Source organism: Onychomys torridus, chromosome 3 (genome assembly GCF_903995425.1).
Source record: "Onychomys torridus chromosome 3, mOncTor1.1, whole genome shotgun sequence".
Classification (NCBI taxonomy): Eukaryota; Metazoa; Chordata; class Mammalia; order Rodentia; family Cricetidae; genus Onychomys; species Onychomys torridus.
Window position 1 is genome coordinate 54,564,036 of NC_050445.1, and position 15,060 is coordinate 54,579,095.

At 35.8% G+C, this 15,060-nt stretch overlaps 1 protein-coding gene across 2 annotated transcripts in view; it reads left to right on the forward strand.

Annotated features, from left to right (window-relative positions):
• The window catches only part of Ppp1r3a (protein phosphatase 1 regulatory subunit 3A), a 38,535-nt gene extending 35,691 nt beyond the window's left edge, over positions 1-2,844 (forward strand). For both annotated transcript variants that reach the window (XM_036180466.1, XM_036180467.1), the window contains exon 4: positions 502-2,844. In XM_036180466.1, the coding sequence (XP_036036359.1) occupies positions 502-2,844 (2,343 nt within the window). The remainder of the gene's footprint in view (positions 1-501) is intronic.
• Positions 2,845-15,060: the final 12,216 nt, after the last annotated feature.

Sequence of the window (15,060 nt, forward strand, 5' to 3'; positions counted from 1 at the left end):
CATTAAAACAGAATTTGCAGAAACATTAACTCCCTCACTTTTCTTTGAGTGACGTTTTGCTATTAATAGTTTGCAGAGGCTTTGCAGAAAACATATTAATAAGAGAAACTGTAATGGGGGCACCTACAGCACATATAAATGTGGCAAGGGGCATCCAGGAAGCTGCTCTCTAATTGATTAGCATGGAGCTATCAATGTGTATATCCTAAGTGAGGAAAAAGTGCACTGACAAGCAGAATGGGTGAATAATACAATGTGATATTTGGAAGCTGAGAAGGGGAGTGATTAATTTGGGCCTTTTCCCACTGATCTCATTCCCAAATCATACCTTACAAAGATTTTGCCCCAAACATCCAACTTTCAGAGTTTGTGTTAAATCCACAAATGAACTGAGCCAAGGAAATCTACCAGATAATTACTTGAGCTAATAAAATCTAATTCACTTTTCATATATTTTAAAAGATCATATTGTCCTTAATTTTGTTGTTTTTATTCCATAAGATAAACCAACGGCTAATAACTTCCCAGCATGAAAAGAATACATTTTCAGCAGATGGAGTCAATTTCACAAATACAGCTGAGGGGTCAGAGAAGAAGCAAGATTATCATGAAATTCATACTGACTTGTTCAGAAGGCCTTTGTCTCCAAGTTTACCAGCAGAAATCTCTTTAAAAAAAGATTTCTACCATAGCAGAAACTATTCCCCAGGAAATGAATGTGGTCACCAAACTTCAGAGGAGATTCCTTCATATGTGGGAGAAATGGGGCCATCACTGGGAGATGCTCGCTCTGATGAATTAATGCAATTGAACCTCTGCAGCAAAGAAGTCCTGGATGATAATGCCAACCCAGCCCATGAGAGTGGCAAATTGCAAATAGTATGTTCATCATCTGACCTACTAATAGCAGATGGTCTTAATAAGAATAATGAAGCAGGAATCAAGAAAACTGGAATAAAAGATTACAGACATTCAAGAAGTGATTTCTATTTAGAGGCATCCACAAACCTGGAAGAATCAAATGCATCTTCCAAAGACAATTATAACAAGAGCAATGGTGGAAAGGAGCAGAACACATGCTTAGGCATTAGTGAAAACCAAAGCAAGAATTTTCAATCAATGTTCCAGAATCAAGAGAGGCAAATGGGACACCCCAAAGTAAGCATTGAGGGGACTAAAGCTAAGAACGAGGACTTAACCACAACCACCCTACTAAGCAAAGACACTACACCTATCACCTGGACAGTAACAGTAGATCCTTCTCCTTCAACAAAGACAAAAGTGAACTGGGGAGAAGCTGGAGAAGGTTCCAATTTAGAACCAGGAACTACTCATCTTGGATCGCCAAGAAATGGCAGTGTTCTGATGGATGATTATCTTTTTCAAGCTGAAAGGGGAAAATCAGATTCTAGTAATCCTGAAGATCAGAATATGAATGCACAGCATAAAAAAAATTGGAATGTCCTGGAAAGTGAGCCAGAAACAAGAGGAATTGAAACAAATATAACTAAGCAGATCAAAGAACAAGCAGAGTGTAAAGATGTGTGGGAAGAAAGAGATAACATGAGAGGTCTGAAAGCTACTCCTACAGAACAATTGTTTACCTGCCAGGAGACAGAGAGCTATGAACTGTCTTCTCTAGCCGATCATGGTATCACTGAAAAAGCACAAGCAGTTACAGCTTATATAATTAAGACAACATTAGAAAGTACTCCAGAAAGCATGTCTGCTAGAGGAAAAGCAATAATTGCTAAGCTACCTCAAGAGACAGCACGAAGTGACAGGCCCATCGAGGTAAAAGAAACAGCGTTTGATCCACATGAAGGGAGGAAGGATGATTCACATTATACCCTTTGTCATGGAGATACAGCAGGTGTAATCCATGACAATGATTTTAAAAGGGAGTCACATTCAGCTATTTGTAATGTACATGTAGATGAAATGGAGAAGGAGGCAACCACATCTACATACAATCGTAGGAAGACATATGACAAGGAGAAATGTGGAACTGGAATTGTAACATCTATAGACGAACCTTCACAGGTCGTTACAGGCAATCAAAAAGCTACGTCAAAACTGGATTTACATTTGGGAGTGTTACCAACAGACACAAAAATATTCCCGGAAAATAAAGATCCTGAGCTGTTTCAAGAATTACCACGGAGAACAGACTTGGATGCTGTTCATTCTGCATTTAATTCGGATACTTCCAGCACTTCTCAGGGCAGCCCTCCAGTCTACAGATGCCACTCTAAAAATTCAGTAACCTCTTCTGGAAGGCGAGTTGCTGAAGGGAAAGCAGTTACTAACTCAACACTCCAGTCTGTTCTGACCAAATCAGAACATACTTGCCACCCAGAAAGTGAGATCCTGGGCCATGCCATGGCTAAACCTGATGATGTTTCCAAAAGTTCGGAATTAATGGAATCAGGTAGTGGAAGAGAACTATATGGGGGACCGATTCTCCCACACAAAGAAGGTAGCTTGGAAAAATCCCAAGGCCCAACGATTTTAATCAGTGAACCTCTTGAGAATCTGGAGGAGGCAAGGTCTGACATTGAAGAATTGATGCGTTTTGGACACTCACGATGCTATTCGGATGATAAAGGATCAAAGAGCCCTGCTTCTGCTACCTTCCCTACCCAGGAAGTCGAAGCTCAGGGCAGGGACTCTCTGCTTTCAAGATACATCGACTCTAAAATACCTTATCTCCTTTTGTTTCTGATCTTTCTTGCGACTATCTACTACTATGACTTAATGATTGGCTTGGCCTTCTACCTTTTTTCCTTGTACTGGTTATACTGGGAAGGAGGGAAGCAGAGAGAGTCTGTCAGAAAGAAGTGAGCATGGCCCAAGGACTCTTCTCTCCTGAAAGATAAGCCATTTAGTCCCAAACATTTGGATTGGTGAGGGAGACTATTCATTGTTCAGAGTCAGAGCAGTTTTTCTCTTGAAGGAACATTTAAAAAGGAATGCGTATGAAGTTTGCTCCTTCATATAAGTAATTATTCTATATAGGACCATTATGCTTGGATCATTAAATACCTATATGAATATGAGATCTGAAGCACGTCAAGTTGAAATTAGGTACAGCTGTTGCTCCTTAGCAGGCTGTGAAGTTGCAACGCTTCACATCTCACTATTAAAGCGCTATTTCTGGCATTCATTTCTTTCACAGTAAAGCTTTGGATATTTTTCCCTCAAAGTACATCCCCCTATGGTTTTTAAAAATAGATAAAATATGAACAATAGCAGAGAATTTTTTCTTTTAGCCCTTAGAACTAATCATGATATTTTCATTTAGTATTGTGTCATTTATCAGCACATATTTATAGATTAAATACTGAAATTTCTATTTTACACCTTCAAGAAAATGTCCATGTATGTTACAATATCAAAACTTAAGGTGGAGACATATATTACTCATACCACATTATACTTCATATGTACACCCTTGTATTTCTTTACCCATACAACATCAGAATGTTGATAAACCAAATTTGACCAATATTTCTGTAACAAACTGGAAATTTCCATGCAATTCTACAAAACTTGTGGGTAGCCCATTTCAAGTAGTGTTTTTCAATGGAAAGAGTAGATAGTAAAACAGCTGAACTACTTCAAAGTTATGTGGTGTCCAGACATGAAAATTAAAACCTTCTGCAAGTATTGTTTTAGGATGACGTTGTACCTACAGAGCAGCAGCTCTCAACCTGTTGGCCATGACTCCTTTGAGGTCACATATCAGATATCTGACATCCTCCATGTCAGATATTCACATTATGATTCATAACAGTAGCAAAGTTACAGTTATGAGGTAGCAACGAAATAATTTTATGGTTGGTGGTTACCACAACATGAGGAATTGTAATAAAGGTTGCAGCATTAGGAAGATTGAGAACCACTGCTATGAAGCATAAGGCCTTATATGCTAGTAATAAACAGATAATGAAATGATTTGCTCTTTAGGATAGTTCTTTTGCTGTGAACTTAGTTGTTAATATTTTCTCTTAGTGAGGAGATGAATTATTCCCCAATGTACACTTACAGGACAAACACCTTTTCTGGGTGATGCTCACTATATTATCTTTAGGTTGTGAGCTGATGACTCAAAATTGAAAGCAGGAAAATTAGGTAGAGTTGGAGGCTAACTAGAAGATAACTGGACATCAAATATGGCAGTGATTTTGAGTACTGTAATTATGGTAAAAGTGTGAAACAATATAATTATTTTGGGGTTAGGTGGCAATATTGCCAATATTCATATACAATTTATTTCAGCAATTTTTTGTATGACTGTAATATACAAGGCACTGTGTGCTCTATTCTATGGCAGCCCTTTCATACACTGAATATATGGATCCCTTTACATAGCAAAATAATATATTTTTAATTTGCTTGGAGCACAAAAACTGTCACATAGAGGAAGCCTATTGGCATGGTCATCTTTCATGGGAATTTACTTCAGGGAATCTGTAATTGAAAACGGTATATTTTTACTTATAATGATAAACATACATGTCATCTCATAAATCTTAGAAATATACATTGATAAAAAATAATAAAAATGTTTAAAATGATTTTCATCTGATACTTAGTGATTTGCTTAAATTTCTTTATGTACACAACTATTTCTCAATCTTGTAATTGCATGCTGTTCTTAAATCCCCTTGAAAATGAATGACTGGCTTCAGCTCTTTAGTTGGCCAAATACAAACATCCTGAAGTAGAATGCAGGTCAAATATTTGAGCTTTTTAGAAGCATATTTTCATTAAATACAAGTGGAATTTCTTTAAGCCGTCCTTAGAAATTATCTCCAATATTGTTGCCATCATATTTTGTTGTCAGGACTAAGTTAAGTTAGAATTAAAGTTAGCAAGCATTCCTTCAGTGTTTTATGGCTTAGAGTTTCTTTAACTCTATGTTTTAAGAGTTTTAGTAAATATGCCATTTTCTCTTTAATGCAAAGAACACTATTATTTTATGAGCACAGGTGCCCAAACTGAAATTCTTCTCTGAAATGATCAATGCAACTTCTTTTATCTCTTTTATTTGATTTCTGGTAACATTAACTTACAAAAGGTTCTCGTGCATTTGTAATAAAACAGGAACAAGATTCAAAAGATTTTAAAATCTGGATTGAACTGACTCTTCAAACACTATGTATGAGGACCTTGAAATAAATTCACAAGAACATGTAAAATGATAGCTATATGAGGAGACTGAGTTCAATAGACTCTTTTGCTCACATCTCTATGCTGAATAAGAAGAGTGGGTGGTAGAAAGAACTTGTGGCCTCTGCTAGGAAGAATTTCGCTATGGACCATGTTGGTAAAGGCCATTTTTTTAATGCATAGCTGCATGTTCCATGTCTCACCAATATTGACTTTGGGCATAATGAGGACATGGCAGGGTGATTAGTGATGAGGAGCTTTGACTATCCCATTCTCATTTGAATGAGAAATTTGATATAACCATTATCATCTTTTATCTTGCTGGGTTTCTCACTCTTCAATATAATTAGTAAAGGCAACCCTTTTTTAAGAAATCTTAAGCTAGCAATGTCACAACAGAATTCTCAACCAGGATGAAATGAATCAATGGGTGACATCCACTCTCCAACATTAAGGAACATTAGGTTAACAGAACAATATTTTCCTGAGTAGCTCTTACATGTCAATAGTAAAGTTATTCATACTATCTGTATTCAAATGTTTTTCAATATGTTGTCAAAACAGGACATTCTTACACCTCATCTTACACTGGTACTCTGCTTAAGTGGAAAAAATTTAAGTGACAAGACAAAATATGGGGGAAAAAGTAAGATATTTTATCTCTTTCCAGTGGTATTCATGGAGGGTTGAAAATGATTTCTTTTACAGCAATGGATGTTATTTCATGTTAAAGCCCTTATCTTCTTTATCAAGATCCCTTTTGTATCTGAATAAAATAAAAAGTAAACAAATCAAATAGGCCTAGTATACTCATATGTGGTCTGTTTACTGATCTCCTTTATGATATAGGCTTTTCTTTTGCAAGTCCATTCAGTGCTTCTGGAAGTGGAACTTTACTATAAGGACCTCCTTTTGGTGTTATCTTGTCTTAAGCAGTTCCTGTGGAACTGAACAAGATCCAGTTTAACTCTACAAGATGTGAAATGACAGGCCTTGCTTGCCAGGTGCCTTCTCAGCTGTGTGTCTCTGAAGAGAGCAGCTAAAACAGGCTACTGTTATCTATCTGCTTAACCATGGTTGCTTTTGTATATTTTTGAAAATTTTATAATAAAAATCTTGTCAATACAACTTAATTTTCATCATTTAAAACACATTTAGTCAAGAATCTAATGTTTCTATCACATAACCCAAACTTTCAAAATTATAAATAAAAATTTTATGAGGCTTCCAGCCTTGCTTTGACTGTGCATGTATTTACAATAAATTGTTCTGTTGTGGTTTGCTGAAACCTTATTAAACAAACAACTATTTAAAAAGTACAAGATTTTCATTTTATATCATTTTAATGGTTTCTTTTCTTTTCTTTCTTTCTTTTTCTTTTTTCTTTTCTTTTTTTTTTTTTTTTTTGGTTGGTTTTTTGAGACAGGGTTTCTCTGTGTAGTTTTGGTGCCTGTTCTGGGTCTCATGCTGTAGACCAGGCTGGCCTTGAACTTACAGAGATCTGCCTGGCTCTGCCCCCTGAGTCTTGGGATTAATTATGTGCACCGCAACCTCCTGGCATCAAATATTTTCAAATGCATACACAAGACATTGTTTTTTTTAAAAAAGAAATGAGACAATACATTGTGCAAAAAAACATCCCCAAGTCTTTTTCTATGACATTCATTTCCTGTAAATTGCTAGAAAATAAAGTAAAAGGTCAATAAGGGTAAAGGATTATGGAGTCATTTTAAATTGCCTCCAAGATCTGATTTTACAATAGCCTGTGATATCTAATTAAATTACTTCTCTTGGTTGAAATTGGTGCAGATTTCTTATCTCACTTCTCCAGTAATTCAACTTCTCCATTGTCCCCTCCCTGAAGTCCCCTTGCAAACTCAACAAATCAGACTAGTTCTCTTTGCACTACTTATGTGTACCCCTCTGCCTAGACTGCATGGCTAGACTACTCCTCTCTTCCTATTTAGTGCTGCACAATTTCCCTGCATAATTCAAGTCCCATCCTTTCTGTCATATCTCCTTTCTTAGTTTGTAAGATATTTCATTTTTTTATTTCTTTCTATGTTATCCTTCTCATTGTTTGCATTTGTCATTTGGCTATCCCAAGTGAACTGACCATAGCTTGGGAAATAAACAAAGATTTTGTCTTTTTCTAGTCACCCTACATGGTCTGCTTTGCAGGGATAATGAGCCAGTTCTTGTTACAATGTCTCTTCTGACATACAATTAAAACTTCCTAAACTTCCTTAAGATGTAGCTGGGATGATTGCTAAATTCCTGAAGATAACGTCAGAAAGGCAAAGAGAATGTGGAGAAACAATATAGAATGACGTGTTGGATTTAGTATGTGGAAGGAGAAAAATGGCCTTTTCTTCACATTTCTCTTAAAAATTACATTTATTTTCCATGTTAAAAATTTGTTTCTCATACATAAAACATTCCTATCATTTTATCTCAAGGAAAATAAACAAAGTATTCTGAGTTTAGCGGAAAATAACGCATCCCTTAATTAACTGGCTAAGGTGGAAATTAATGGAACACAGCACGTTGTCAGAGAAAATGGCTCAGTGGTTTAAATCAACAAACATCACAAGGTATAAAGTGCAAGAAATCCAATCTGCCCAGCTGCTGCCATGCCCTTTGAAAATGGCTGATCTCTCCACTCCACACCTGTTCTGCATGTCAACCTTCAGGGTAAGTAAACAGAACTTGGGATAGAAAACAGTCCATGTACTTTTTTAAAGAGGAAAGCATTTGCCCAACTAACATAAGAGAGACTTTGAAAGCACACACAGATATAGCATACACCAATACATCAATCTACAAATAGTTCACATAGTGTTGTATGTAATATTTGAAAGTTTATTTTTTCATCAATTAGATAAAATAGTATTGTAGAGATATACTCATTTTAGAGGTTTCGGCCAAAGAAAAGCAGTATGCAGGCAGGGAATGTAATAGCTTGTTATGTAACATTTCAAGTTAACTGGATTTGGTCACTTAAAATTGAAGAAAAAAACAGATACACTCCCACTCCATTTTAGAATTCATTAATGTCTTATATTGTTTGACTTGGTTCTGGATGGAAACATTTAAAATACAAAAGACACACTCTATAAAATACAATATCAAACAGCAAAGACATGGCAATTAAGACTCATAAGAAGGTTGGGGATTTAGCTCAGTGGTAGAGTGCTTGCCTAGCAAGCGCAAGGCCCTGGGTTCGATACTCAGCTCAAAAAAAAAAATCATAAGAAGCTGGAAGCTCTCTCTAAAAATACTTAAATATACCATAATGTACTTTTAGCAATTGTATGTGGAAGGTATGAACAATAGAGTTTATGTTTAGCAAGGAAAATATGAGAAAACATTACACATTTGAATCACTTTTATACACTCTAATGTTGTATTGCCTTTCTACACAGTAGACAAATTCACAATTAGTATATCATTTGTATTCTTTTATGGTAAATATAAATTTTCACCGTTTCGTGAGTGAAATGATTCTGAGTTCCACCTAATAGACCCAAGCTTAAGGTTCTGTATTCCCTCCTCTCACAGACATTAGTGGAAATATTTTAAAAACATTCACAGTCTTTGGAAGTTGTGAAGGGAAATCAGAAGTAAAGGTAAAATTCAGGGTTAGAAGTAACACCAAAAAAAAAAAAAAAAAAAAAAAGACTGCCCAGTCTCATATATATATATTTCCTTTTCATGGATTGGCCATCTTTTTGACACCATAAGAAATCAAAGAAATCACAAGACCCACTCAATTCCTACTTGCAATGAACTTTTGCATATATATTAACCAGAATGAGGACACAAACACTAGTATCCCTTTAAACTTTAAAAATCAGCATGGTTTGAATAACAAATTATAAAATGAACTTAAAATAAAACAAATAAAAAAGAACTTCAAGTAAAAAAAATCAAGTAAATGAACTTGAAGAGTGGATGTGAATAATGAGGTGTCAAATGAACATGAGGAGCAGTTTCCAACATGAATATCATTTGTAACTTGACAGCTCCTGTCTTTAGTGCCACAGCCCTTGATTAAGATGTATCAGCCCCTGGTCAGCCAGGAAAATCCAGCAACGTTTTTGTAGATTCAGTAATATACAGGGCAATTGACCAGGGAAGGGAGGCACATTTTTAAAATACATTGCTGGTCAAAGTATGTCAAGCATTATTTACAAACTGATATCAGACAATGACTGTTGCATCATAGAGCTACTCTAGCCTATTTAGAGGGCTCAAGCCATCATCTTTCTATGATCCAAGACACCCAAAGTGGAATAAAGTGGAAGAAACTTTTGAGAACATTGTGTAGGCCACTGTGCTTACAACACAAACCAAAAACTTATAGTAGTATATGTTGCTGGAAGTTATATTATGCATATGATTCTGCCCATCATCATAAATAGGAACAAAAATTGAGGCACTGTAACTAGATCATATTACTAAAATATAACATTGAAATTAAAAGATGCTGCTTCATCTACTGGCTTCTCAGCAGGTATTCTGTGTTATCCCATGGATGAACTTGTAACGTTTTCCTCCTTAATGGGAACCATATGGTAGAGTCAAGATGATTATTAATTTTTCTCCTTAACATTCCATAAAAAATGAGATGAAAGGACAAAATAATATAAAGACCTCCAGCGCTAAAAATACTTGGGAAGACATTTCAGCAAACTTCTCTGAGTTCTAGCACATGCTAAGTCATAATTGACTTCAAAGCCCCAACAGGGGCATTGTAGCAGAAGGAGCATAGAGGCAATGCATTGGCACCACATTCCACTAGGAACACGGCTTTAGGGCACCAACTGTTTCTGAAAGGTCTAAGATATTTACAGCTGGAGAAATATGAAACGCGTACAAGATGCATAGGATGCATAGATTCTCAGTTGAGACTGCTTCTACACAGCTGCTCAATTCTGTTCCTCACTCCTGGAAGGACTACAGTTTTATTTTCTGTGTAAACTGATAAACTTATCCATAGAGAGAGAAAGTAAAAAAGCCTTTAGGGAAGATAATATTTGAAGGGTCATTGGAAACTCATCATTGCAACAGTTCTGTGAGAACACCCTACTGTGAGAAATAACAACCAACACATTCCCCCTACCCCTCTCAGTGCGCACAGCCTCCTCCATTTTGCTCTCTGGCACCTTACACCCTTAAATGTTAGTAGGAAGCCAATGTCCACTGTTATTTGAAGAAATTCTTTGAAATAAAGGCAGAAACATAAAGATACATCTAAACCAAGTGGGCCAATCAAAGAGACCCAGTCAGGAACAGAAAATAAATCCAAAACAGTTGTTACTGGTACCTTCAAATAGCGAACCATGGACACTAAAAACAGGAGATGTTCTGTGAAGGATGAGACGGTATAGAAAACAAATAATGATGAACCTTTTAAAAATGTAAAGGTTGATTTTAAAAAGAGGAAATGTCACAGTGCATAGAATGAAGTGACAAGAAACCAAATGTAAAAGAATAAAAACAAAATCAGAGAATCAGCATCAATCCAGAGACCCAATACTCAGTGAAGACACAGTAAGTGAAACTGGTGATCAGAGGCCCGCTAATCAGGAGAGGCGCTCTAGCATTGAAGAACATGGATGGGTGTATAGCAAAACCTCACTGACAATCCTAGCAAAGGCTTGAGCATTTATACAGATGAATGCTTAGCATCATAAAATTTCAGAACTCTGGAAATGATAAAGCCATCCACAGAAGCTTCCAGAGAAAACATTATGCCTACAAGCATCTCTTTTTGGCAGCCTGAGCATGTGTTTCACTTAAGAATGTGTGTTTTTCTCCAAATCATCAGTAATTCTTATCTATAGCTCTAAGATAATAATTATCTGTCATTTTTTCCTGTCTAGAATTCCTATCAAATTTTCTTTGAAGTATTTCATTGCTTCAATACTTCTATGCTCATATTTTATGTTTTCTTATTTTCTGTTGTATTTTTAGTAATTTCATTAACTACCTTTCCAATTTACTGTTTTTCTGTTTTTTATACCTACTACTGATAGTTCTTTCAAAATCTCATGATTACAAATTATATTTAAACATATTGAATTGAATTTTTCATGTCTTGCTAGACTTTTTTTTTTAAACAAGTTTTTTGTTGTTGTTGTTGTTGGTTTATGTCTTCAACACAATATACACAGAATACAGGAGGGTTATGACTTTAAGGTCAGCAGGCTAGATAGATAACAAAGACAAGCCTAGGATACACAGTAAAACAAACAAACAATACATTAATAGTAACACAATAAATGCCTCATTACTGCTTCAAAAATGAAAAGTTTCTCTTCACTTTATCCAGTCAGACATGTAAAGTCTTCATCAGAATGCTTCATGGAAAGCATCTAACTTAGACTAGCTTTTTGTCCTGGTTCTGGACTTAGTTGCTTACACTTGTTTGATGTTTGGCTTCATCAACTCTTTTACATCTAAACTTTCTCCAAAGTCATTTGATTTTGTTTTGTTGTTTGGTTTGGTTTGTTTGTTGTGTTTTGTGGGTTGCCTCTTCCCAGCTTTTTGGTATTCTGATGTAGAATCAGACAAATTTATTGGGTCTGGGCCATGTAAGTTACCTGGGTAATAAAAATTCCATAGAGTCTCAAAAGCAAGTTTGCTGTTTTCAGTGAATATGCACTGGCTGACACCTCCAGGAGGATCATTTTTTATTCCAAGTTTAGCTGTAGCTTCTCACCATGTTCTCAGGTTGTATACACTTATGCTTTGAATCACATTAGCATATATTCCTTCCAGTTGTTCCCTTGTCTATGTCATTTCTAGGATATGGCAGAGTGGAGGCTGATGGGGGAATAAGAAGTAAGCCACACCACTCTAGCTGAAGTGGATGCAAGAGGGAAACAGGAGACAAGAGGTGTACCAGCTGCTTCAGTTTTAACATACATATCTGAGATCATCCCAGGCCAGTGCACTCCAAGGAAAGGCCTTATTTAGAAGATCTAATTAATCAATGCCATTTTTAACAAAAGCAAGTGATATTTGGTTATGTTGCTTTTTGTTCTTTTTGATGAACACTGCATGTCTTAAAACTAATTAGAATTTGCAGTGTAGAGAAGAAATTTCTCAAATGTATCTGATATACTAATAAGTCATACTATAATATCTCTTTCTGTGAGATTTTTAAAATACATAAAATTCTATTGTTTCTGAAATATATACTATTCATGTGAGAAGGAAATGGCTTATTAAGAATGGTTCTGAAACATTCTATAAAACAGCTTGTTTTTTAAACACAAAGAATTCCCAGAGTTTTGTCATCTATGTTCGTAAGACTGGTCGAGCCAGACCAACTTTGCTATATGATCGATCTATATATGTGTGTTTATTTTTTTCACATGCCTCCCACAGTAGCAAGGATAAAGCCTGCATGGAAACATGGAATCCCATGGAGAAGCCTTGAGAGGGAACTCAAGTTTGGACACTTTGCCATTCCTTCTGCCTTTGACTTACCCATTTTATATCCCACTCTCTCTTTTCCTCCTAATTGTTGTCACAAAGAATATTTTACTGTTGCCTTGAGATGGTTTTAGGCACTAAAAAAGAAAGTGTCTCACAAAATTTTAGGGTAAGGCTAAAACCCATTAGTGCTTGCTATTACCCCACTAAATTATGAAATCACTAATGAATGAAATGATACCTAATATTATATAGATTATTTCCACCAAAGAAAAGGGTTGAGAATTATCTTCCCCTTAAAAATCATGTAGCTAACAACTGGTTTAAATTAATGTTGTGTTTTGGTTTCAAAAGACCAAGCTAACATACAGTGGTGCCAATATAGCCCATTGCTGCCTCTCCTCTCATTTATGTTTCCATCCCAAACCATATTGTGTAATACAGTTGAGCTAATAAGCTACCAGATCCAGACAATTGTTATAAAATCCTTTTGATCTTGTTTAGGGAAAATCCCTGGCACATGTTTAGTTTTCATTATAGGAAAATAAATCATTAAAAAGTCCCTCTTTAGCATACTTTAATACAACCTGGAAAACTGAGTGTGGATCCTCAAACTAAAACAATTCCTGTATGGGAAATATTCAATTAAATTGGGATTTTTTACTAGCATGTTGAGTAAACACTTTACCTTTGAAATGCTAACATAGCCTGGGGATCTTGAGAGATCATCTTGCCTAAATTTATAATATAGAATACTGCTGTACATATGATGAGGTAAAAAGTATTGTATTGCATATTCCTATTTGAGTCTTTCACAGTATCTAGCTTACTACCAGATTATTTCTTGCATGTTTAAGTCAACTTTTGGAAAGATGAATCCCAAACACAAAATGTTAGAATGTTAGAATAATTGCAAGAATAATTATAATTATTTCTCATGTCAACAAACTATAGTTGATTATAAAGATTTCCTTCAACTACCACATAACACTGGGAATAAATAGTCTTGAAATAATTTCACAAATGAATTGGAATATAAGCCATTTTGTAAAGCAGTAATTCTCAACCTTCCTAATGCCGTGGCCCTTTAATAAAATTCCTTGTGTTGTGATGACCCCCAATCATACAAATATTTTCATGGCTACTTCATCTCTATGCTTGCTACTGTTGTGAATCATAATGTAAATATTTCTCACAGATAGAGACTTGCAAAGGGGTTGTGACCCAAGGTGGAGAACCACCGCAGTGATGCTAGAGTTGTACTATCATAAGAAGTAGGAAAGCAAGCAATGCTTTGCTCAAGAGGGTTGAACTAATTAATTCAATTAATGCATAGGACAAACTAATAGATAGGCACTGGTCAAAGCTTTTCACATAAATCATTGAAGGAATCTATTTTTAAAAAGATTTATAAGCTAAATACGACCAATATTTTTTATTCTAAACATGAATCTCCAAAACACTGAGGTCACTCAGTCATTAAGAGATAGAACCAGAATCCAGTCTGAGGTAGCAGGCTACAGAGCCTATATCATTAAAACAAATCCCTTGTAGCTGACTGCCTAGTTCTAAATTCTGATTCCATAATGGGTTCTCAGATTAGTGTCTGATGCTGAGAAACTGTATGATGCATGTCAATGATTTTTAACTGTATTGTAATTGACAATAATAGACTACTGTATTAGAGCTACTCCTCTGTAGCTATGCATAAAGTCTCCAATGTACTACAAATAGTGAAAATACAATAATTAGATCTTTGTCTTCATTGACCATTTAGCATCCTAAGTAAGTAGGTACATAAACCAGACCAGAAACATAATAGGCCAAGTGTAGAGACTTCAGACTTTATTCTAGATGGAGAGGTCAAGGAGCCTTGAGAGTGTACTATGGGATTGAGTTTGCAGTTCATGGAGTAAGGAGCTTCTGAAGCAAGAGATAGCACACATTAAGGCAAGTGGTCCTCAAAGTGTTCAGCTTATCTTTGGAGAGCAGCTTGGCTCATTTACACAAGGGGTATGGAAGATAATGAGAGGCAGGGAAGCAATCCTCAGTTTAGTTCTTAGGTAGCTTTAAGAAACGTTCAAGTAAATCAGTCACAGATCAAAAGCACGCTTGGAAACACCTTTTGTGTAACAGGGCTGGGAATAGAAGCAGGGAGGGTAGGTGAATTCCTCTGGGTATGAAAGTCCACAAGGTCTGATGCCACTTTACTTCCCCCTTTTTGTTCTGGCATCATGCTGGATGACTGATCTAACTTCCATTGTCTCTGTATTTCTCTTACTGCTTTAATCCTCTGTTTCTTCATCTCAAAACAAGGTCAACAAACTGATAAATACATGGGCATTGGTTGATGGAAGTCACAAATCATCCATGAATTACTTTGTACTTAACACTTTTGTAAGTGATTTTTGTTTATCATGGTGGCTTATGGAAAAGAGC